Raw genomic sequence first — 25517 nt, forward strand, 5'->3', positions numbered from 1 at the left:
AGAGGCTGATGACCTCCAGGGTCACCCTACCGGGGCAGAGGCAGGGTCCCACTGGGGTGGGGGCTCCCCAATTCACGCCTCTCCACCTCCCCCAGCTGGTGTGCGGGAGCAGGGTTGTGTCTGGTGAAGGACCCTCTGGCCTCTGACCTCAGAGAAGGCCCCAGATCTGTGTCTGCGTGAGCCCTTGCTGAGATCCAGGTCCTACGGAAAGCAGGAAGGGCCAGGCAGGGTGGGGGAGGGGAGGGGTCTACAGTCAAGGTCAGTTCATAAAGCAGTTTCATCCTGGACTCAATGGTCGCAGTCACCCTGTGAGATAAACAAACGAGCGGTGTTTCACTCTATGTTATGGGCAGGGAAACAGCCTCGGGGAGGCTAACCCCAAGGTCTTTGGAGAAATTTATCTTTTGAACCTTCATTTCTTTGTGAATCTTCTGAACCTTTATGTAAAAGACGGAGCAGCACGTCCTAAGACCACAATCCCTTGGGCCTTGGACACAAGGCTGTGTCTGTAGGACACACCTCTTACTCCCAGGAAGCAGCCTCCGCTGGGGTCCCTGGTCCTGCTGTGTCAGGTGCACAAGGCCTTGCCGGCAGGGCTGCCCGGGAGGCTGAGCAGGTGGCGCACTGCCTGGCCCCGAGGGGCGTGTCCCAAGCCGCACGAACGTGAGTGGCACCCCCTGGGTTTACAGCGCACAACCCAGGCTCCTTACAGCGGCCGCGTTGTACGGCGGAATCTGAGGCGGCGGAGAAAGGAAGCTGTAACCACCCCCAGAAAACCATCCTCCTGGCCTGCAGCCCTATGTGAGAGCTGTGCCGGCCGTGGGCAGGGCGTGTTTGCCCCTGGTCTTCACCAGGCCCTGTTCCTTCTAAGAGCTCCGCCCTGGACAGGGGTGGTCCCTGCTCAGGCCATCACACATGCAGAGAGAGGGTGTGCTGCCGAGCCAGCTGCACTGGGAGCTCCCCCCGGCTTGTTTGAACATTTACTGAGTGTCGAGGAGTGAACCAGACCCTCCCGGGATGTGGCACAGTCTCTACCTTCAAGGGGGGTGGGGGATTTTATTGGGGAGAAAACATACGTATGACAATTTTTAAAATAACAAACTAGGTAACATTGGGGGGGAAAGAGCTGTGTTTAAGTACAAAATTGCATGTTACAGACTAACCTTGCGGTAGGAGGCCAAGGGGAGGTTGCCATGGGCGGGGCTGGTAAGGACCAGCTATGAAAGTGGTGAGGGTGATGGGGGAGGCAGGACCTGAGGTGAACCGTGAGGAATGGGTGGAATCTAGGGAGATGGATAAGAGAATTGGGGGCAGCGAAGGGGGAGCATTTCGGCAGGAGGCCCGGAATCTCTTTCTCCCAGTTTCAACTTTTCTGCAGAACCACAGGAACAGAGGCTGCCTGCCGCCGGTGTCCCGGTAATGGTGTTTCTTTATCAGCTATGCACTGGTTATAAAAAACACGGAATTCAAGAAATCTGGGTGGGTGTAACAAAGAGACAGCGAACCCCGAATCCGAGAAAAGCATGGGTCCGGCGCCTTTCTCCTCTCCGGGGTTTGGTGCTCATGCGATGCTGTGTGTGGAGTCAGCCACCGACCAGGGAGGCAGCAGGGGGAGGCAGACAGCGCGGCCTGCGGGTGTAGAAGGTGGGATCCAGTGCAGACAGGACGGGTCCTGTTCGGAGCAGAACCCCATGGTTTCGCTGGAGTTGGAAGCCAGGATGACATCAGCTGAATGGCCTCCCAGTGAGAATGTACGCACCCCGACCCCCCGCGTGTAAAGCGTGGCTTGCAGCACCTGGAGCCTGTGGCCGGCGTGTACCCACGTCCCACGGTGTTTGGAGGTGTGTGTCACCGGGTACAGCTCTGAGTTGAAACTGGAAACAAGAGTCAAGAAAGAGCGCGACACCAGAGTCTTTATGTTCCACAGCAGTCCTTTCCCTGGGGTCTCGTTCCTCCACGGGGAGAGGTACACACCGAGCTACACAAACCACAGCGCAGGTGGGTGGGGGAGGGGCCGGGGGCAGAAGAAGCTGCTGGCCCTGGAGAATCTTTCCAGATGTACTGAGCGAGACACATGTCATCTCAACGACAGAGGGTTGGAAGGATCCGGTGATGGGCTAGGATCTCGAGAGATCTTTCTGTCCCGGAGCGTGATTTAGTACGGATCATCCATGCTGAATGGAAAACAAGAGGATGTAAGTTAAAGGAAGGGGCTTAACATTGGGAAAACTAAAGTGTTATTAGGAAAGGTAAATATGCCCTAGAGGTGAGAAGGAGAGTAAAGAAAATATGATCAGTGAGTTGGACAAAATGCCAGACAGGCCCTGAGGCAGAGAAATGAGGCCAGAAAAGCCTAAAGCAGCGCTTCTCACACCTTCAGCTGCTTCCCACCCAGATCCAGTGGGTGTGGGTGGGGCCAGAGATTCTGCATCTCTAACGATGGTGCTGGTCCCCAGCCCACACTGAGAGAAGCGTCCGGGCCCAGGCTTTGTCTTCAGACCCAGTGAGCACGCGGGGCGCTGGAGACAGACCCTGAGCAGTGGGAAGTCAGGAAAGTGGAAGCAGACATGCTCAAAAGGAAAGAGAAATCAGAGAACATCAAAGCTCATGAACGCTATGGTGTGGGTCTCCAAGGCCTGATTCCGGTGGGCTCTGATGGAAGGAGGTGGTGCCAAGTCTAGCTGCATGAACTAAATGACACCTCGTGCGTGTGAAACAGGGTCTCATTCTTGGAAAGGACGGGGAGAACCAAATGCAGTCTGCCTCCATAGCACCTCTCCCAGGGAGGACCAGCCTGAGCTGTTCTCACGGCGAACTGCCCTGGGAAACCACAATTCAGCAGCTGCAAACGTGCCGCCAACACAGACAAAAACATTTCTGAAAACAGAATCTCACGTTGGCCCTCCTCTGAGGTTGGCATCGTATCTTCCTGTGCATCTCGGGTGTAGCTCTTACCCGGGCAGAATTTAGACACTGGAAACCAAATGAGGTGGTAAACAGAACCGGTTTGCAGAAGAATCAAAATAACCCGGCAAGAATCGAAACCACAGATGCCCGAGGAGCCCGTCATTCACCAGCCAACACCAACCAACGGCGGGTAGGACTGAGCACAAAGGACTCGAGAGCTTTTCAAAAACTGAGCCAGGTGTTTGCTGTGATTGTGTTCAGTCACCTTCGGCTTGTTTTAGGAACACGCCCTGCTCCTCCCACCCCACCCTTCCTCAGTGCCAGCACGCCCAGGGCTCCGTGTGGGGGATCACACCACCGGGACTTACCACTCTAACCTGGGCCAACAGTTGTCAGTTCTAAAGGCATGAACATTGAGAGCATGATCTTTGGACCTAGGCGGGCACAGATCTCGTGGGACTTTCTGTGCTCACCAAACTCCGGCAGCGAAGGAGGCTTTTGGCGAATGCAGAATTCCCTGACCACTGCCACGTCTGTCTTGTATTTTTCTTTGTCTTTAAATACACTTTTCTGTCTTTGCTCCCCAACCAGGCAAGCTCGCTGAGGTCAGGGGTAAGGACTGACTCCTCCTTTCCCCTCCAGCTTAGCATTGTTCCTCACAAAGGTGTTCAGTAAGACAACTGTGGATTGATTCATGTGAAAATCAGCAAACCATTCAACTTAATGTGGCAGTGAGCGTAGAAGGGTAATGAACTTAAGGCTGACATTCCTCCTGCCCTAGGACATCTAAAACGTTGAATCGATCCATCAAGTGGTGACGAAAACACAGGTGGTTCCTGCGGCCAGAAACCGGCTCTGGGTGGATTGTGCCAGGAAGACTTTTACTCGGTGGGTGTGAGCATCTTGTGGGTTTCCTGCCCACAGAGCCGGGGAGGCGCGCTCTGGGAAGGGCCTAGGACCCATCCACCCTGTCCAATGGAAGGTAAGGCAATAAAATAGCATAAAAGGACCTCCGCCGACCCTCTGTCCCTACCCAGTTACCCCCAACGCTCTCATCTCCTTCTAGCCAAGCTTTTCAGGAGAGATGGCTGACTGGTTCTGCCTGTTTTCTCATCCCTGCTGAGTCCTCGAGCCCTGACCACCGGACTTCTGTCCTGACCTCCACACTGAAAATAGTTCCCACCAGGACCCTGGTCACATCCAGGGGAAATGTACTGGTTCTCTTGGCAGCATGTGAAACAGCTTCATTTCTTCGTTTCCTAAGCATTCCCAACCCCGTACTCCTGTTCCCCCCCGCCCCCCGATTCCCCTCTCACTCCCTGGCGACCTCCTCCCCCTCTCCTTTCCCTCAGCTGCCTCGCTCGCTGCTGATGTTCCACTGCTGTCCTGGCCCTCCCTCCCACATCTCCTCGCCCACACTGCAGCCTGGGGATAGCACCTGGTCCTCAGACGGCAGTTACCTCCAGTGATGTGAGAACCCCTGAATCCACGTCTGCCCCACAGCAGCCTCTGGGCTACGGACAGAGCCAACGGACCACGCAGGAGCCACGAGCACCAAACAACGCGTACAAAACAGCCCCGGAGCGCCACCTCCAAAACATCTCTCTCTTTTAGTTTTATTTGTTGTTGTTGTTGCTGTCCCTTCCCGGTGACTAGCACTGTGGAGTACAGATAGCAACCACCTATCAGTTCCCCCATCAGAACCACTGCAACTTCTCTGCTTCTTCTCTGTCTTCTCTGTTATTAGCCAACGAAGGACCACACTCAACTGACTCTACCTCCTCTTACCTCATGAGCGATCTTCGCTGCTATGGTTCTAGACAGTTTTAACCTCATGATTTCAAATTCCTCCAAAATAGTTCTTTGCCTCCAAGCTCACCGATTCCCATGTTTGCTTACTTTTGTGTAGGGTGATCCTCACAGATCAGGTGCAAAGATCCCCGAGATACACATTTCAGCATGTGGGAGGGTGCCGGGAGGGAGGGACATCCACCTGCTCAGCCCATAGTGATGCCCCAAAGGCCTCAGGATAGAGGCCACTCAATATGGCGCGTGAATCCCTCTGTGATCCGGCCTCTGTCACCTCGTGGCTCCTCACTTTCTCTTTCGCACCCTGAGCACAGCCCGCTGAACGTCTCAGTGACAATTTGTGGTTTGCAGGATGGCTGTCTGAACAAGCACCCTGCCTTGGGACCATCTTGTTTCATTTCCAGCATGTAAAGGAGTTCGGTGTCTAGCTGGCTACTTCGAATGTCATCAAAATCTCGTCTTCACAGTTCTTTTTACTGACACTCTCCTTCCTAACATTTCAGAGCAAGTCACTAAGGCTCTCGAACTGATAAATGCTTTGCCATCTTCATTTCTGCCAGATGGGCCATGCATTGCCACATGCTTGCATCTCTCCTAAGTATGTGTTTCTCCAGTTTAAGAAATCTGAGGTTCAGGACCAAACTAAAAAATTACGTCTTCAAGGAACCTGCAGGTAGAATCTGTGCTCCCAACTTTTTCCACATTTCTGAAGGCAGTGCTTAATAGAGCACTAGTCACCTACCCCCTGTGCTAGGCATTGAGGACCTGGGGTCTGGGCTTATATCTGCTTCTTAAAGCCTGGGATTCAACAGTTTCTCAATAAATATTTGTTGAATTAGATGCTTCCTGAATACCGTATTTGCCCTCGTGTTCAGCCAGGACAAGACAAAATATGTCACAGTGCTTCCAATCCTCACAAAATATTCAGAACAATTGGAAAGCACTCCCTTTACATAACTGCCTTTTCCTAATAGGGCGTTACTTGTCCATTCATTCATTCAGCTCCACCCACACTAAAAAGACCACTACTTTTCAGGGAGGCTGATAGATGGATCGATTTATCTGGAAAGATCATTTGAATGAGGCCCCGTGTAAATAACTACTGGAGTCAGTGTGTTTAACTGTAACAGGAGGGATCTTAGAAAGGTAGAGAATAGATCAACAGATGTAGAAACTGCTTGCTGATAAAACTTACCTTCTCTGAGACTTTTTGCCTAAAAAATAGAAGAAATAGAAAAAATGGCATCAGTAAAAGTAGACAATTTCAATTTTTTAAAATAAGAGTAAACAGAAATTCCCACCCTCAGAACCGTCTTTTGAAGCATATTATGCGTGTGCTGAGTGGAGCGTCTGAGGTCGGAGGTACTGGGCTAATGCTCTCATTCAAACAGCGGTCAGTACTCGGTCGGACCAAGTTCCACTCCGCAGTCTGCACGGCCCATAAAGACAGGTCCAGCCTGACCTGCCTGGTAACCAGGCCCAATACAACCCTTCACAGGCTTCCCCTTCCCCACTGCCCTCCCACCCCCTCGGGTCCTTCCCTAGGAGACCTGACTGCTGACACTGGGAGAACGCGTGTCTCACACCATCTTCTCTAGGAGGACCCACAGGAGGAAGCGCACTCAGGCCCGGCAGTAGGAGTAACACCGCCGATCTGAGGAACCGGCATGTTTTCATCTTACACAGTGATGCTCAGAGGTCTGGTTTCCTTCTCTGACGGGCTGCGAGGAACTCGGAGCCCAACCTGAGACCCTCGCTGAGCAAGCGTATAGGACTTTGTGACACACACATTTCTGTGTTCTAACTTCACCTGTGGCTCCAACCTATTTTTGTACAGTACATTTTGGCCTTCTTTTTCTTACTTTTTAACTAATTTTAACTTGCTCTGTTGAATGCATTTTGTAAGTGATCTGACATTCTCTTTAAAAGCAGAGAATGAGTAAGTAGATAAATGAACGAACTGTAGAGTTGAGCTGCAGAGGAAATAAAAGCAAATAAAAGCTTTCTGAATAGCCCCACCTGGTTTGGCTTGGTGGATAGAGCGTCAGCATGAAGACTGAAGGGTCCCAGGTTCAATTTCAGTCCAGGGCACATACCCGGTTGCAGGCTCAATCCCCAGTAAGGGGCGTGCAGGAGATAGGCAATCACTGATTCTCTCTCATCATTGATGTTTCTCTCTCTTTCTCCCTCTCCCTTCCTCTCTGTATTCAATAAAAATATCTCTTTAAAAAAAAAAAAAAACTTTCCTAGTAGAAAAACCTCTCTGGAAAGCAGTGTATTTCAGGGGCTACCCCCTGGAGCTCTAGAATCATTCAGTCGCCAAGCAAGCCCTGGTTGCCACCAGCAGGTGTGTCCCTGAACAGCCACTTATCCTCTCTAAGCCTCCACGTCTCCAGTGAACGGGGCCTGAAATTATATCTTCCTCGTGGAGTTGATTTTAAAAATGTACTCAAAGTACTTAGTGCAGAGACTAAAGCTTAGATAGTATTCATTTACTATTTTAAACCTTTAAAATATCAGAAATTAATATTTTATTAACATTTCTCCCAAAATTCAGCCACTGATGACATGGGCCAAATACACCTGCACGGAGGGAATTAAATCTGAACTCATTTCAGGTTTCTGTTTCTTTATCTCCATATATTTTTCTTTTAGGAGCAATGAGACATAGCAATACACGAGCAAGAATCGGTTCCTACTGAGAGTTTCTTTTTTGAAGAAAAGAGAACTAAGCCTGTGCTCAGTCCCGTGCTCTGGTGCCCTGGTGCCCTGGTGCCCTGTTCCAGTCCTGTGGTCCCGGTGGAAGGTTCTTCCATCCCCAGGTAAAACAGAGCCTCCTTACCCCAGAGACCAGCGGTCTCAGGGGCACGTCCAGATGGCTCCGGCCCTGCTTACATTCAGAGACTTTAGAGATTTGGCCTAAAACATGATGGCCTCTGCCTGACCAGTGTGGCTCAGTGGTTGAGCTTTGACCCACGAACCAGGAGGTCACAGTTCGATTCCTGGTCAGGGCACATGCCCAGGTTTCAGGCTCGATCCCCAGTGGGAATGCGTGCAGGAGGCAACTGATCAATGATTCTCTCTCATCATTGATGTTTCACTCTCTCTTTTTCGCTCTCTCTCTTCCTCTCTGAAATCAATATAAATACATTTCAAATTTAAAAAAAAAACCCACAACATTATTGCCTCATTTCCCCATTTACCAAGCAGGGCCAAGGATAATGACTAGTAAGTTGGGGGGAAAGTTTCTAGACAAACCCATGCACAGGGTCATGTTTCTGGAGCCCCCGATTCCTCGCTCAGAAGAAAGAGGCTGAGGTCTGGAGGTCAACACAACCAGGGCAAGGGTCAAAGTGCTAGTTCCGAAGATCCATCTGAAGACAGAGGGTCAGGGCCATATTCTAGCCATTTCATTGACTGCTATTCTGTGAAGATTCACCTGTCCCCCTTTCCAGCTTTCTCAACCCCAAAGCATATAAAGTTCTCAGTGACAATGAGCACTGCGTATATCCTGATGTGCTGCTTTTCACTTCTATTCTTGTAAATGCCTCAGCCACCTTGTGTTAGAACTCTCCAGGGGTTTAGCCCATCATTTCTAACATTGTCTCTACAGGGGGAAAAAAATAGTCTTCATGTTTCAATGAACCTACAACTAACATTTTTGGAAGCAAACGTGACTTGAAGTTGGGGCTATCAGAAGAGGTTTCAGAAATGAAGACTGTTTGGATGTTTTGTTAGAGAAGCATGACCTTCCTCAGCCAGTGACCTCCGGGCTCTGCTCTCTGCTGGCATAACTATAACAGGAGAACTGCCCGTTATCTGTTTCCTGTTTGCCCCACACTCATTCCCACAGCGGGGCACGCAGTTTTCAGGTTATCGGTTTGAGATCTTGTACAGAAATGACTCCAAGGTAAAGAATGTAAAAACAGCCCCACTGCCTTTCTCACCCCTGCTTATAAATCAGCCTCAGCCAGCCCCTCCCCCTCACTGAACAACTGTGACTTCAATTCTGTTCTTGTGATTCTACTAGCATTTATGAAAAGGTTTTAGAATTTGGGAATAAATATCCTCCTTATGCTAGAGACTCGCAGCCCCAGAGCCTTCAACACTTACTCAGCTATCCCTTACCCATGATGCTCTACCCCCTCTGTCCGGCCACTGCCACCCAACGTAGGAGGAAAGAGAGGACGCTGGGCCAGGCTTTGAAGTCTCCATGGAAACGACCATCAGCAGTGGGAGGGAAATCTCATTCCTGTTTTGCCTTTTACTTACATACTTAGTACCGTCCTATAAGTTGATGGGAGCCGATGTTAGCAAATGTCTAAGAGCAGCAGAGGCACTAACTCCTCATGCTCTCAGGTTACAGCTACTGAGGTCCTCCACATCCTTTCCCTCCCCCACCCCACCAGGTCTTGCTGGGTTGGTTAGAACACGAATCAGGTTTCCTTGTTCTTAAATTTAGGATGAAAGAGCTGATCACAGTGATGACTATTGAGAAAGAGTAGCTACTATTCCTGCAATTGCCAGTGAGGATGGGTGGGTGAGGGGTGCAGTCCTTACGTACCACATTCACTGAACAGAATACATGCTAATTAATACGGTGGAAGTGGGATTAAAACGGCAACACTGCACAGCTGCTTAGCAGTTGTTTTGAGGTCACCAATGACCCCTGACCTTGAAGCAGGGATGTATTAAAAGCTGCCTACTATGCGTGAGTTTCAGAGTCGTGGACATTTCTGCTGGCTGAGTCTGGCCAATGGGGCAGCCCACACCAGGCTCTGCCTCAGGCTGTGGGTCTGTAACCGTCAGGCTGGCCATGTTAGGGTTCGGATAAACAGGGGCAGGTGGGTGAGTGATGCTGTTCCTCCCTGGTGCGCTCCCCTGCCATTTAGGGCAGACACTGGCTTCTCAGGGTAGCCCTCCTTGCTCCCTCTTCTCCTCCAGCCCAGAGTGGAGGGGAAGCAGGAGAGCGCGGCGCCTTGCCGGGGTTGAGCCGCTAGTGAACAGGCACTGGGGAGGAGCGTGGGGTGAATCCTGGGATGTGCGACTCCACAGGTGAGAAGCCAGGCAGGTGTGTGGCTCTCGTGAGGTCAGGGATTCAGGGGCAGTGCCATGGAGACATTCCTGGGCACTAGATCCACTTCCCAGAGGAACCGCAGCACGGAGTCAAAGGCGCGTGGCTCTTAGAGGTCAGAGTGCATGCGTCCTTTTTTCAGAATTAAGTCAGAGCCAAGGCCCATTTGTCCGTTATCACCCAAGCGAGGTGCCTTGAAGATAGCAGGACTTTTGTTTGTTTGTTTTAAAGTTTGTTGAATGAAAAACAAAACAAAACAAAAACCAGCCCACGTGTCTTAATGTAAGTGTGTGCGCGGCTGCCTCCCACGTGTCCAGGGCCCGCCTGGGGTGTGCGGCCTCGCCCCTATCCAGCTTCAGAAGGTGTCGTACTTAATTTCCTGTGGGTTTCTATTTTTTTCTCTTTACAGTTCTGTTATTTTCTTAGGAAGGTAAATGCACGTACCTTTTTTTAATCGCCTCGCCAGCCAGATGATAAAGGCCAACCCCAGGAATGCAGTAACCATGACTGCCAGTGGGATGAAGAGGGGGTTGTAGTTGCCTTCCTTGATCATGGAGAAGCTCCTGTCCAATTCTGAAAGAGAATCGGGGAGGCCCATCGCATGAGGCCACAGCATGACCTCTCTAGAGCCATTTCATGAGGTTAGCCTTTCCCCCTCCTTCCATCTCCCAACAGTTGCCCATTTGGTGCCATCTGACATGAGGAAACTGGCATGGGAAGGCCCGTGATGAGTCCATGGCAGAGACAGAGACTGGACTGGCTTTCCTAGCCCCACACCTATGCAATCTCAATTCCCAGACTGGTCATTAGTGGAATTTCTGGGAGATGCAACTAAAAATCTTGTCAAGAAGTGGTCATCGTTGTATTTAGCTCCGTGGCCTTGTTGAATGGTTGGGACTCTAAATCAGAGAAGAGCTGAACGGCCCAACATGATTGTAGGAAAAATAAAAGCCAGTGATCTGAACCAGTAACTTGTCAGTCGCAGGAGACCATTAATGCTTTTACTTTAAAGCGGCTGTGCAAGCGTCTGTACTTGGGGTTTACCTGCCGGGGACCTGCACGGACCTGTGAATGATTCACTCCTCCCACTTCCATCACAAATACACAGAGGGATACACCTCCATGTCCTCTTGCAAGTGTGAACCAAGTTCATTGGGGAACCTTTATTGAAAACATGCCACGAGGGAACATCTGTAATTGGTGGCACCAGTATGTTGGCACAGGGTCTGACGGCATCCCTACTCTCCACATGACCTTGAGGAACCCTTTCATGGGGCTTCCATCCCCACACCAACTATATAGTGGAAAGAGGCTCAAGGTCCCAGAGGATCCAAACAGAAGGCACCCATTGGCTGCCTTGAAAGGAAAGGACCCCTAGCCTGATACACAGTCCTCCCCTGAAGACCCTGATTCCCCACCCACTCCCTGGCCCACAGAGATCAGCTTCTCGGACAGCTTCCACGGGTCACACCATTTAAAGACTTTCATCATTGGTGCAAATGGCCCTAGGGGCAGACATGGGTAGCTAATCTTTCACATGCCAATTTAATGAGCATTTATTTAGCACCGACTGACAGGTGGAGGCTATTGAGAAATGAGGGAGACATAGCCCTTATGCACAGACAGATTTGGATGCTTCAGCTTAATGATAATAGAAATGTACCCACTGCTTTTGGAATTATGTGGTTATTGGTGTTCTTGGCAGCGGCACTTTAATGGACTACCAGAGAAGTGAGCTTGCCCTGGAATAGAAGGATGGATAGGAAATAATTCAGTAGAGACAGTGAGTTTAGATGTTATGGTTTGAGATAGGAAAAGTTGAGAATTGGCTAGAAAAAAGAAATAGCTATCATTGAAGGAAGAAGCAAGAATAGTCAAGGGTTATATAGTAAATTAATATGTACGAATTTATTTTTAAAGCACATCTGTCAAGCAAAATGAAATATAAAAATTTACTATATCTTTCCCACATCTGCTCCATCTTTAAGGTATTCTGGAGATTGGGACATTGACTCACTCTGACATACTGCAAGAGGGCTGGACCAGCTTCCAGATGATTCACAGACAGTTCTCGTCTTTCCGATGAGCTCAGTTCCTTCTGAGCAGTTGAAGGTGCACGTGGAGTTAAAGCTGAAGTTGCCCAGGGGGTGACGGCAGTCCATGGTCCCCAAATCAGGTGCTGCTAGAGCATCACACTGAATCACTACAAAGAAAAAGAAAAAACGTTCTGAGTATAGACCTTCTCTTGAGCAAAGGATTTAGCCAAAGCTACCTGACTCAGCTGTGGAACCACCCAGAGGACCCCAGCCATTCCTAATCTAGAAATTGCTCCTGATCATGCTTCCAGAATTTCCTTTCTTGAGAACGAAGGAGAGTGGAGAGGCAGGGGTGAAGCCAGGAGAGCACCAGAAGCATTTGGGGTGAAAGGTAGAGAGAGGAGGGAGGATGGGCCCCTCTGGGAGTCACTCCCACTCCGCTGGAAGTGCCTGGACCTGGCCTTGGCCCTTGAGGAATCTTCTCACTGAATGTAGAGAACGTCCACCCCTCCCCCCGTCCCAAAGTCTGTCTAAGCAATTTTGAGAAACATCCCAATTCTCTGAAGCAAGTCCCTCAACTTCTGTAAAATTCAGCAGGTTGGTCAATTTAGTTCTTTCTTTCTTTCTTTCTTTCTTTCTTTCTTTCTTTCTTTCTTTCTTTCTTTCTTTCTTTCTTTTGTTCTTCCTTTCTTTCTATTAAATCTTTATTGTTGAAAGTATTATACGTGTCCCCTTTTTTTCTCCATTGAACCCTTCTAGCCACCCCCCTCACCCTAGGCCTTCACCAAGTGCTATGATTTCAATAAATGATTCTGACAGTTCTTTTGAGAACTAAATCACTTAAACTAGTGAGTCAGAAGCATCGACGACGTAGAAAATGTAACCAAAACTGGCACCCCCAGTCTCCTCCTGCACGGGGATTGTCCCGCCAGCTTAAAAGAAAACACCCACCATATTTCAGATGGAAAAGGACTAAGACACTGTGTTTTTCACAGCAGTTGTTACTCTCCTGAGAGTTCATGGAGGAGAAAAGCTAAAAAATGATTTTGAGAATAAACAAATAAAACAATAATAATAATTAAAAAAGACTTCTACCTCGGAGAAGGAAATCGGTTGGTGTTAAGAAGGACACCACATAAAACAGGTGTTTTTGAGAGGAGAGAACAACCCAAAATTCACTGAGGCTCAGCAAGGTGGATGACTTATGCCTGACAATGAAGAGGAAAAGATACAGCGTAACCACGGCGACTGCTGAAAATCACTCACGGGCTGTGAGAGGGCCCCTCTGAGCAGCATCACAGCATAGTCTAAGGGTAAGTCATTCTCCAGCAGAGGGTCCAGGCCTCTTAGCAAGACCCGATGGCGTGTCCTCGCTGCAGGAACCCAGGGCTGCGTGACAAAGCCGCGGGGGACAGCTGCTCACCTCGGCAGGTGGGCACCGGAGATGACCAGTTCCCAAAGGGCCCACAGGTGGTTTCCTCGGTCCCGGTGAGCTCTGTTCCCTCGGAGCAATTGAAGGCACACCGCGAGCTGTAGCTGAAGTCTCCCAGCGGGTGGCTGCAGGCCATGGCACCCAGCTCGGGGCCCTCCAGAGGCGCACACCGTGTCACTTGAATAAAAAGAGAGACAGCATTGGGAGGCGAGAGGGCCTGGTGGCTCGTGAGTCCAGGCATGGCCACCTGAGGACCAGGGCGGTGACAGGGCCACTAACCTGTCAGCTCTGCTGACTGTCCTCCCTTCCTGGAGTTGGTGTGGGAATTAAATGATTGAATGCAGGGCAAGGACTTAGGATAGAGTCCAGCTCCAGGAAGTTTAATTAAGCATGAACTAATCTTCTTGTTATCTGTGGCATTATCTGGGGAGACAATTTTTACACCTACACGGGTTTAAGTGGGCATGACCGGCTCAGTCTGCAGATTACTGAGAATTTTAGGGTGTTGGGATAGGAGGTTTGGAGGAAGAGGGGGTGTCTGTAATTGGTCTTTAGGCAGCGTCTCCACCTGGACTCTGCCTCACCCTCCCTAGCCGGTGCCAGGCCTCCTCTGGTTGGACAGCCCTCTGCAGAAGCCACATCCGTTTCCCTGCTCTGGCCGGTGGTGCAGTGGATCAAATTAAGGCTGAAAGTCCGTCTCCAATTTTAGGCTCTGCCATGTTATTGGGCCAATATTGCAACTCTCATGCCTTATGTTTTATTAAGTTTGAGCCATTGTGTGATCCTGCTCTTGATATTTCAAAAGAATGGGTCCGAAGAATTGGGAAACTTTTTATATTTTTTCATATCCAGTCCAAGTCCAAATTAAAATGAATTACATTGTCCAGTTCAATCCATGCCCACAAGCAAGTGCCCGATACACTCCAGGCACAGTCTCCATCCTGCAGATGTAATGACAGGTAAGATGTGCACCAACTTCCTGTGCTATCAGTCTGCCAAGGGGATACAGACCCGTGCATAGATGGCCTCATCAATGCAGGTACGTAAGGAAGATATACGTGGAGGTATTAGCACAAAAATAGGGACACTTAGCCTATTTGGGGGTACTCAGAAAGCTTCCTGAAAGAAATAATCCCTGAACTATGTCTTCAAGATAAACAGATGGATTAGCCATGTGCAAAGTGAGAGAGAAATCCATGAGCAATCGATGAGATACAAAGCTCGAGAGGTCAATGTGGAGAACTGTGAGCATTCTGATGTCACTAGAAAGAAAGAAGAGATGGGGGGCGGGGTAGTGAAATGAGATTAGGGAGAAAGATAGGCCTAAGACAAAATGCCATTGTCTTTTTTCATTGATTTCATGAGCATCCACAGTACAGCAGCATCACTCTAGGCCTCGAGGAGTTTAGAAATTTATTCCATAGGACAAATGACAGGTGGACATGAAAGGGTGGGTGGCCACAGATATGTGATGTTTGATTATTTTCAATTGATCAGCCTGCCCGTAGTGTGCATATTTGAGGGGCACTCATCAAAAGTCGTGGATCGCAGCTAAGAAACTAGGCAATCCTCTAGGAAGAGGTTGATGAGGGCAGTGGCAGTAGAATTGATGAGCAGGAGACAAATTGGAGAAACAATAAAACTATATAAAAATGAGTAGTGTGTATATGTAGGGCTGGTGAGAGAGCTTCATACCAGAGCACTCATATAAATGGTGGTACCGCACACGAAGAGGAGGAATACAATGGAAAGCTGCTGGGACAGTGGCTTTGCAGTCTGTGGGCATCCCAAGGATATGCCTGTATATTTGGAGTTCAGGGCTGGAAACAGGCCATCAGTCCAAAGCTCACATAGATTCGTGAATTCACAGAAGTTGGTACATTTGACCAGAGGGAGCGTAGAAAGTCAAAAGAGAAATGGACAGGAGATAGAAAATGAGAAATAACAATAGTGTGTGGGCTTGGGTTCGTGCCCATGAAGAAAACCGAAGAGAAATGATCACAGGTAGAAAGAAAACCAGGAAAGAGTGATACAGTGGAAGCCAAGACCAAAAAGATTAACATGTTCAACAAGGCAATGGGCATGACAACCCTGTAAGAATCAGAAAACAAAGCTTTGGGATGGAGTGAGGGTGTAAGGTTGGGTAGAAGTCACGGCTCTGCAATCGAGTGAAATGAGGTAGATCCATTCCAGTTGGTTGACATTTAAATTTGCTTCAGCCTCAATTCTTTATTCTTTACAAACATTGATTTTTTCCCCCTCCTTATAATCTTATATTTTATGCACCAGATACTTCAAACATAGTTTTGAAACTCAACCATTTCTGTCAAAGGATTTGATGTGTCTCTCGGTAGTGAGTTGACTGGGTCAAAGGCTCCTTGCTTTGAATCTGTATATTCTCCCCTTTCTGTTTCTACCACCTCGACTCTGAGTGATTTCATGAGAATCCTAACGATCCTCTCCATCTTCTCCCTTTCTGCTCTCCACTCCATCTCCTGCACTGCTTCTAGGATACCTGCCCTACATGCAGGTGTTAAGATACTAAGTGGCAGAAGAAAAACCCCTCCAGACACAAACAACAGTGTGGTGATTACCAGAGGAAGAGGGGGGTGGGGAAGGTTGAACAGAGCAAAAGGGGGGATAAATGGTGACGGAAGGAGACTAAACTTGGGGTGGTGAACACACAATATAATACTCGGATGACATATTATAGAATTGTACACCTGAAACCTATGACATGTATTAACCAATGTCACCCCAATAAAGTCAATAAAAAAGATACCAGTAGCCTCCCATCTATAATAATAAAAGCATAATATGCTAATTAGATCAGACAGCCGAATGACCTTCCAGACAAAGCCGGGGCTGCAATGGCTGAGCCCCTTGCATGAATTTCATGCATCGGGCCTCTAGTTGTTAGATAGAGGCCAGATTGCTTCATTAGGCAGTTTCCAGTCCCTGCAAACTTACCCCGGCTTATCTTGCTTTCAAGCAAACCAAATTATGAGCATATATAATTTCCACCAGTTTACTGTAAATCCTTTAAGAGCAGAATCTGTAATAGATTTGCCTTTATATCTTCTGAAATACCCAGCCCAAATGAATGTGTTGAATGTATTATTACATATCACCAACCTCTATGTACTGTATATCATTATGTGAATGAACTCTTCTTTTTGGCTTTGCCCTGTTATGACTTTGAGGATTAACATAAACAAGTGAGATTACCTTTTGGGTAACTCACCCTCCTAACAATAAATGTTTTCGTGTTTTTCAGACTTTAGAGTTCTAATGAGCCCAACAAGCTCACTGGATATGAGTTTCTAAAAGCAGGAATCTGCCACCCCGGATTTGTTACTGTCCTGCTGACCCCGTGTTCTCTGTGGCTCTGGGAAAGACGTTGAAAAGAGAATTGAAACTTCATTCTGACTTATGAAATCTTTACGGAAAGGTGGCCACGTTTCGAAAGCCCAGACTTCTGATCAGAACTTCTCATTTCTCCGAACGGCTGGTACCTTGCTGTCCCAGCCCACTGCCACAGCGGCAGGAACCCCGGGAGCGCACACAGGAAGAAGCCACGGAAGGAAAGGGCTTACCGAACTGGCACTGGGGCCCGTAATAGCCCGCGTCACAGCTGCAGGTGTTGTTGTTGATGGTTTCCACGCATTCGCCATGGCCGCTGCAGGACCGGGGCTGGCACGAAGCTTTAAGGGGGTCAGGAAGAAATTACTTTAAGGCGATTACTTTGTAGTACACGTAGTCATGTTTTTAGACTTTTAGATAACTTTCTGACGGAGACTAATTTACCACACAGGAAACCTTCATCTGTATATTCATAGTACCTTTGCATAAAAACCATATGCTGACATTTTTATTTACGTCATATACTGGCCCTGTAGCCATACACGTTTATTTTGCGAGTGAATTCGCCAGTGCTGGCACTCTGTTAGCATTTTGGGAAATCTTAGGGATCTACGCTGAAACTCTTGAAATTACTCTGTTTTTAGTGTAATGAGCAGATTAAATGACGCCAAATCGTTTCTGCAGTCAGATTGCTTGGCAACCCCTTTCTTCACAGAAAGCACTATAGAAAGATGAAAAAGCCCAAATCTGCTAGCTCATCCGGGAGTCCCATTTGCCAGGGACCCAAGGAACGGCGTTTCACTGTTCACATACGACTCGGAAAAGAATCTGGGCTGTTTGGGCTGTTGCCATGGAGCTTTTGTAACCCGCGAGAATGAAGCATGCGCTTCATCGCCCAGAGCTACAGGCTTCGCCGCAGGCAGCGCCACGCCAGGCCCTGCTTTGCGGTGAGGACACGGAGGCCAAGTGAGGCTCAGCTTGCCGCGCTTGCCCCCCTTCCCCTCAGGGACCCTGATGGTCTAGTCCTTCCTCCTTACACACGGCTCGTCTTTTTTTTCTTTTCTTTTTAAATATATTTGTATTGATTTCAGAGAGGAAGGGAGAGGGAGAGAGATAGAAACATCAATGATGAGAGAGAATCATTGATTGGCTGCCTCCTGCACACCCTCTACTGGGGATCGAGCCTGCAACCCGGGCATGTGCCCTGACCAGGAATCGAACCCGGGAGGGACCTTTCCGTCCGCAGGCCGACACTCTAGCCATTGAGCCAAACCAGCGGGGGCTGTCCACGTCTCATCTGGGTGTAAACGGATTGAGGGGCACAGCTTTGGGGTGTTGGGACCAGCCTCGCACTCCAGGAAGGCTCTTCAGTGACGTGGGTCGCGCTGCCTTCAGGCCTGGGCTGACTTCAGAAAGCGCCGGGCACTCTGCCCCGCATCCCCGGCGAGTGCTGGCCCTCTCCACGGGGCCTCCCTACCTGTGTAGCACAGGGCGGCCTTGGGCTTGTGGCAGGCGTCGTCGTTCCACTTGCCCGCGTCCTTGCTCCTCTTGATGTACATCTCCACGCAGTCCTCTTTCGACTTCTTGTTGTTGGGCTCCCCGACGCCCCAGTTCTCGGCTTCGGCCGTGAGGGACTTGTTGGTCCCCACCCAGGTCCACACGCCTGCCACCTTCCGGATCCCGATCCAGTAGTAGGTGCGGCTGAAGGGCAGCGTCCTGTTCAGGTACTCAATCTCCCCCTTGTTCTGTATGGCAACCAGATCGGTGTAGTTTTGTTGGCAGAACCTCCTAGCGTTTGCCCAGTTCATGGGTTTTTCGGAATAATGGTAAGTCCAGCCATGGGTCCCATGGTAGGCAGAGAAACCTGAAAGACATCAGCGAGAGTGTACACCTCAGTCACAGCTGACACCACTGGGACTAACCCAGGCTGAGCCCCCCTGGCACGGGAGGAAACCAACACAGCAAAGGTGTAAGGTACCGCCTTGGTGCAGAATGAGTCATTCACAGGTTTGAAGCAGAAAATACCCCTATTAGTCCCAATCACTTTTCACCACAATATTGAGTATTTTTGCGCATAGCTCTATTTTAGACAAATTTGTGGCTTTCTAGATTTATTTTCATGAAATAAATTTCTCTCGTGAATTAATTCTTTCAAGTGAAATGTAACCAACATAATTCAGACATTCATGTTCACCTTAGTAGCTGTCCATCGTTTAAAAGTAATTTAAGTATAACCTATCTCTCTAAGATGTACCGTCTTTCTTTTTTAATCCCAGAATACTTTCCTAAAGGCCAGCACTTCTGCTTCTAGGAGAGAAGTCAGATGAGGACAGGAATAATGATATAGTGATCTCTTTTGTATCAGAAAGGTAATAGTTAGCACAGGAAGAACTGCTTCTGGGAAAACGTCCGTCCACAGCCCAAGCCTTAGACATCTAACTACATAACAACAACCAAAGTGCACAAGCCAAATGGTGCGGGATTGTGGGATGTATTTAGATGGTGTCCCGTACACAGAGATGTCAACTGATGGCGTGTAATCAGCATGGGTGCTTCAGCTATGAGCACCTTGAAGAAACCAAGACAAACACATAGTCACACAATGACCTCGTGATAACATGGGCCGTTCCAAGCATGTGTGATCTGTAAAACACTGCTCTCCTGTGAAGTAAACGTTTTCACAGCCATCAACATTGATTGAGTTTTCACTGTGTAGGGCAAATCCCATGGAGAAATATCACAGAAAACAGGTCCAACTTTACAGTCTCCTAAGGATTCTAAGCAAGACATAACAGATGCAAAGAAAACATAATTAATCTGGAGCAAGTCAAACATATCGGAAATGAAACATACGATTCATGAGTAAAGAATGTCCTAGAATGGACATGTGGACCGAGCTGGGAAGGGGCATTCCACCAGAAAGAAGGTCAGTGCTGGAGGGAGGAAATGGTTTGGCTCACTGCTCTCTGGACCTTCGGAGCAGGGACTCACCAGGGTGCCAGGGGGCATGGGCAGACATGGCACAAGGAATGTGTGAGGGGCCGAGGGAGCACGTTTGCTTGGCCAGAGCTAAAATTTCAAGCCAGGGAGTAAGAAGACATTAGCCTACTGCAGCAATGGGAATGTTCCAAACAACTGCCAACACTCTTCAAGAATCAGACATAGCATTTGTCACATCAATGGGAGAAGGATCAAAAAATATGTAAAGGGCTGGCCCTTTAAAAGCTCACACTGTAGAATTGATGTCCACTGAACTGTCGATGAATCATAGAAAGCGCAGTGCTAAATATCTGGTATAGATTGTAAGTTCCCTAGTAGATATTTCTTAATTGACCTTCTTCCTTCACAACTCAGATCTTGGTGGGTTCGTCAGGATTTGGGCCTGCAGCAAAGGGTGGGGCAGGTGCCAGGGATTTCTGGGAAAGGACCAAAGATGAGAGAAAGAAAGGTCTTCACAGGAGGGGTGGAATTAACAGTGTCTGCCTAATAATTTCCCTGTGGCTCTGCACACCCCGTGGACTCTTAAGAAAAACAAACAAGTGAACAAAGGCTCAGCAATACACAAATCGCAGGACATACCCCAACAGAGCGCTGTCCACACCCACAGCTCCAAGACCCTCTGAGCACGCCGATGTTTCCGTGGAGAGAGCTGCAGATAAAGCACGAGATGTACACTCTTAAATCCCACGTGCACAGCCCCGTGGGGAGGTTCCTACCACTTTCCTAGAGTTCAAATCGAAATACATGGGCTTACAAACCCGGCCGAAGACACGGATGAAAGAGAAGCATTAAATTTGCCTCAAAACTGACATGTGGCTCCTTTATTTTCATGCCTTAGCCTCAAGGTGCTGATTGTTACTACTCTGACTTTTTCTATATTTCAGGAATGGTTTCTACCTGCTGCTCTGCTGAGCTGTTAGATGGAACCGCTGGATACTTAGTATGTATTGTTTTAAAGTGTCCCTTGGTGTTCAATGGGCTGTTGACATTTAGGTTGAATGTTAACATCTCCCACTTGATTATGATGCTTCCAATTCCTAAAAGAATTAGACAGCCAGCCAGACGCCAGAAAGAAAAGCAGTTCCGTTTCTTTCAAGTAAAAAGAGATGCCTTTTGAGCAACTCGGATGGCAAGACCACACATTGTCTGCACCCCTAAAACCATGTGGTCCCTTCTCAGTGAGCTGCAGGTTGGCTCGCAAAGCTGCTCATTGCAACAAGGGAGCCCCGAGTCTCAGCCGAGACAGCGAGGAGAAGTCAGCACCAGGAGAGGAGGGTTCGAGGGGCTCCGGCAGGTTTAGCTCCTGGCTTTTTTAAAGCAAGAATGAAATGTGTTGCCTCCTGTCCTTTGCCACCCGCCTCTGCAACCCTGAGAAGAGGCTCTGCGAGCACCTGTGGCCTTCCAGGCTGAGAGCTCACCATGTCTGCACCGTCCTGGTCTGGTCCCTCTGCGGCCCCACGTCCCGGCTCTGCTCCAGGGGCTCCTGTCCTGGCCCAGACAAGGCTGCGCTGTGCACTGAGCAAGTGTCCCAGAAGGGCTGCTTTCTCTCATTTCTCTAACGCAGTCTCACATCCTCCTCCTCCCCACACCCCCCCTTTCTTTCCCCACCTCTTTCCTGACCTCCGTCACCTCCCCTGAGAAAAACAGAGCTCTGACCAAGGTGCTGCTGTTAGATCCTCCCTCTCCTCCTTCCTCTCTCCTTCCAACCTCCTTCCTCCCTCTCTTCCTTCCTCCCTTCTCTCCTTTCCTCCTTCTTTCCTTCCTCCTTCCTTCCCTCCCTCCTCCTGCCTCCCTCCCTCCCTCTTTCCCAGTCTCTCTCTCTCCCTCTCTCTATCTCTCTGTCTCTCCTCTTTCTTTTCTATCAACACCGGGCTAACTCTTCGCTATCCATGGTAGAGGGCGCCTGATAACCGCAAACACCACACAATCAGTAAGTACTTCAGACACATGTCCCTTAGACCACATACAGCTCACCTGTAACAACTTGAGGGTGCCTTCCTGCCCCTTGCTCACCCCCTAGTGGACGTCCTTGTCAATGGCACCCCTAAAGTTAAGCCCCGACCTGCAGAGCAGCTCTGGCTTTCTGCCCTCAGGGTTTGGGGGCCTAAAACACCCTTATCTGTACCCCCAAGTGTAGCATGTGAAGGAGATAAACTGCATATGAAATCAGGACCCGAATGATGGGGGGCAGTGGAAGGGGGAGTCACTGGCATTTTTGAAAAGACAATAATAACAACAATAGCTATAGATCTCAACATTCCATGTTGATTACCTTATTGATCTTTACAGAGATTAAATACAACACCGCAGTAGGTACTATAGCTATCCCGGTTTTCCAAGGCCCAGGAAGGTAAGAAAGGAAGAGACTGGGGGTGTGGGACCAGCCCCGCTCCGGCCTGTGCGCGTGGTTAGTGCGCTGCCCTCCTCCTGGCGGGAGCTCGGAAGGCGTGTTGACATGGGGACACGCCTGGGGCCGAGGGGACCCACGAAGTGCCCATCTCCACCTACAGCCCAAAGCAGTGTCTAGACTGCGTTTCTAAGTCCCTCCTCCCGTTCTCTCCTGACCTGGTCAGCCAGGCTTCAGCCACGCCAGGGCCCCGGGTCCTCCCTTCTCTAAGCCCACAGCCAGGTCTCCATCCTCACCTTCCTCGGCCAGTCGGCCCTGGTTCCCCACCTCACCGACTGTCCTCCTGTTTCATTGGTCAATGCTCCCTCATCTCCCCGACCGCCAAGCCTGTGGCCCCAGCGCTCGCTGCTCTTCTCTCCTTTACCCCATGGACTCGACCCCATCTCTGAACCTGAATGCCGTCTAAATGCCACTCACTTCTGATTTCTGTTTCCACCCAGGACGCTCCCCTGCCCAGGGAATGACCCCCATGCCCATCAAACACCGTCCCAGTATCTCCATTAGTGGTTTACTCCGCCTCCCACATTGTACATGCACCTTCAGATTTCCCCTCGAACCCGGAGAGCATGTGATTCTGGAGTGGATGCAGCTCGGTGGCGTCACGGGTGAGGCCCTGTCCGGGGAGAGGCAGTCGAGCGGAGGGAGAAGAATGATGGAGAACGGAGAACGCGGACAGTGGACTGCCGTGCACCTGCATGAGGTCACACGGGATGGGGGAGTGCTTGAGGGTGAGGAGGACCGGGAGCTGGGGCCCAGCCGTCTGTGCAGGGGCTGCGAGTCCTTGCCATGAGGTGGTGAACTCGGTGTTGTGTGCTACAAGGAAACAGGGTTATTTTATTTCTTCTTTTCACTTTTAGGAGCCCGGCCTGCGTGGCTCGGTGGTTGAGCGTCGACCTATGAACCAGGAGGTCACAGTTTGATTCCGGTGGGGGCACATGCCCGGGTTGCGGCCTTGACCGGCCCCCCAGTAGGGGGCGTGCAGGAGGCAGCCGATCAATGATTCTGTCTCATCATTGATATTTCTCTCTCTCTCTCTCTCCCTCTCCCTTCCTCTCTGAAGTCAATAAACATATATTTTTAAAAAGGGGTTAGAAGAACAAAGATCAGTAAGAGAACCTCATCATAAAGGAGGCCACCCCTTGCCTCCCACCGCTGAGGTGTGGGCGTGAGAGCACAGACGTCACGTGGAGAGACCTGTGGGGCCTGTCCCAGGCCCGGCTGTGGGGACAGCAGGGCGGGACGGGGTTCAGAGAGGAACTGGAGGGTGGGGGCTGGCTGACTGGGGAGAGCAGTCCAGAGGGTGAAGGCGGCGGTCAGAAAGGAGAGCAGGTGGGTCAGGAGGCGTGGCCAGGTGAGCTGGCTGGAAGATGACGGGCCAGCAGAGGGGCCTCCACCCCGGCTGTAAGGAAGGAGGTGGCCGTGGAGGGGCGGTCCTGCTGGGTCCGGGGGTGGGTGGACACTTAGTCTAATTCTGGAGCGCGTAGGTTTCTGTCGTCTTCCATGGAAGCTAACCCGCTAGCCCGAGCTGCCCCACTCCGCACGTCTGCTCTCTCACCGGCCCACGTCCATGTGCCTCGGGCCCCTGCATTCCTCTGCGCACATTCAATTCGTTGTTGTTTCTTTGTTTTGCTTTTTTTATATGTTTATTGATTTCAGAGAGGAAGGGGGAGGGAGAGAGAGATAGAAACATCAAGGATGAGAGAGAACCGTTGATCGGCCGCCTCCTGCACGCCCCACGCCGGGGATGGAGCCCGCAACCCGGGCCTGTGCCCCGACCAGGAATTGAAGGGTGATGATCAACCACTGAGCCACGCCGGCCGGGCTGCACACATTGCGTTTGTACAGTTCGCTGCAGCCCTCTGGGCCGGGAAAGCCGACAGTCACACCTGCCTTTGGGCTGCTGTCTCTGTCCTGCAGGGAAACAGCCTAACCAGCAGGCTCCAGCCTGGTTTTTCCTTTTTTCTTTACTTTTCCTCTCAAGTGGAACTTTTGAGCTAAGATGACGTATAAAATCAAAGTGAAACCAACTGTAGCCCATGGCAGTGCCATAACCACAATTGTTTTCAGCCTGGACAACCAAGTCAACAATCAAACCAGGTTTTCTTAGAAATTTCAGATGTTTTGAGTCTTTGATAACAAGGAGGTTTTCAGCTTTCAGAAGAGAGGAGACGCCTTTTGGGGGGAGAAGGGGGACAGAAAAACTAGCCTGGCCCGGGCCTGGAGGAAAACAAGTCTGCCGAGTAAATGAAGGTGAATGGTTGGTTCAACTTGAGCAACTTGAGATCCGAGACGGGCATGAGGCAAAGCCTCCAGGATAAGGACTGTTTCATTGACCTTCCTGACCTTTTCTGGAGCGTTCACATTTTTCAGACAACTGCGCAGGATAGGTGCAGGGGCCCAGTGAGTGTGGTGATAGCCCAAAAGACAGGCAGTGGCCGGTGTTGGACGGAGAGGAGACACTGGAGCCCTCGTGCACTGCGGGAGGGGGCAGAAGGGTGCGACCCTCTTACAAAACAGTGTGAATGAAACATGGAGTTCCATAGGGCCCGGCAATTGCACGCCCGAGAGAACTGAAACCATAAGTCTGCTCCGAACGGTGTACAAGCAGTTCATAGCAACATCCTCCGCAACAGCCGACGTGCAGCAGCAAGCCCGATGTGCAGCAGCTGGCGGATGGGGGAGACAGGGCGGCATGGCCATTCAATAGGGCGTTACTCAGCCATGAAAAGGAATGAAGTTTGACACCTGCTGCGGAGTGGATTAGCCTTGAATAAGCACCCTGAGTGAAAGACGCCGGACACAAGGCCGCACGATTCCACGTGTGTGAAATGCCCAGAGCAGGCAAGTCCGTGGAGGCAAAGGTAGGTTCCTGTTCACAGGGCCTGGGGGAGGGCAGAGGGGGAGTGACTGCTGGTGGTACTGGGTTTCTTTTGGTGGTGAGAGATATGCTCTGGAGTTACACGTGGTGGTGACTGCAGGATCTTGTGAGTATACAAAAACTATTGGATTGTACACTTAAAAGGGCGCATTTTATGGTGTGTGAGTTTTACCTAAACAGCATGGAATTTTAAAGAAAGAGGCCATACACAGAGATACATATAAACATGTTTATTATCAAACATCATAGTGCCACGTCAAATACAATAAGTATGACATAAGTTTAAATAAATACATACTTTGAAAATTGTAAAATATGTTAAATCATAATTTAAAATACTTTATAAAACCCAAACACAGACACACTTATATCTCACACAGCTATTTCCAACCCAATAACATAAACACGTACATTTGGACAGTTTCAGATAAAATGGCCATTCATTTCCTGATCACACATTTCACATGCATCCTCTTTCTCTTATTTCCCAGAGTCCTTTGCCCTTCAAAACCCCTGCCGTCCTGATTCCTTCGCCTCTCCTCTTACTTCTGGCTTTGCCTGGGCCAAAGCACCCAAGCCCCCCTGAGCGAGGCTTCCTCGGCACATGCAGA

General features: G+C 49.7%; 1 protein-coding gene across 2 annotated transcripts; it reads right to left on the reverse strand.

Annotated features, from left to right (window-relative positions):
• Nucleotides 1–1016: 1016 nt before the first annotated feature.
• On the reverse strand, nucleotides 1017–21191 carry SELL (selectin L). Of its 2 annotated transcripts, none has more exons than XM_080648277.1 (9): nucleotides 21040–21191; nucleotides 20201–20270; nucleotides 18099–18485; nucleotides 16855–16962; nucleotides 13250–13435; nucleotides 11808–11993; nucleotides 10235–10363; nucleotides 5912–5930; nucleotides 1017–2174 (listed from the first exon to the last, which is right to left on the reverse strand). In XM_080648277.1, the coding sequence occupies exons 1-9, from the start codon at nucleotides 21040–21042 to the stop codon at nucleotides 2156–2158; spliced, it is 1107 nt and encodes a 368-aa protein (XP_080504403.1). In that variant the 5' UTR covers nucleotides 21043–21191; the 3' UTR covers nucleotides 1017–2155. The 2 variants fall into 2 exon arrangements, with proteins under 2 accessions (XP_080504403.1, XP_080504402.1); XM_080648276.1 differs by having other exon boundaries at nucleotides 21013–21139.
• Between the last annotated feature and the right edge of the window lie 4326 nt (nucleotides 21192–25517).

Source organism: Plecotus auritus (genome assembly GCF_963455305.1).
Source record: "Plecotus auritus genome assembly, chromosome: 12".
NCBI lineage: Eukaryota > Metazoa > Chordata > Mammalia > Chiroptera > Vespertilionidae > Plecotus > Plecotus auritus.

What these genes read in the sequence shown, in the direction of transcription:
- SELL (XM_080648276.1), bottom strand. Translation starts at nt 21,042, where the DNA reads ATGGTGAGCTCTCAGCCTGGAAGGCCACAG. An exon ending in GTGGACAGCGCTCTGTTGGG is followed by an intron (nt 18,486 to 20,200) that starts GTATGTCCTGCG and finishes GATGTCTTTCAG; the next exon opens with GTTTCTCTGCCTACCATGGG. An exon ending in TCCGGTGCCCACCTGCCGAG is followed by an intron (nt 11,994 to 13,249) that starts GTGAGCAGCTGT and finishes TTTTCTTTGTAG; the next exon opens with TGATTCAGTGTGATGCTCTA.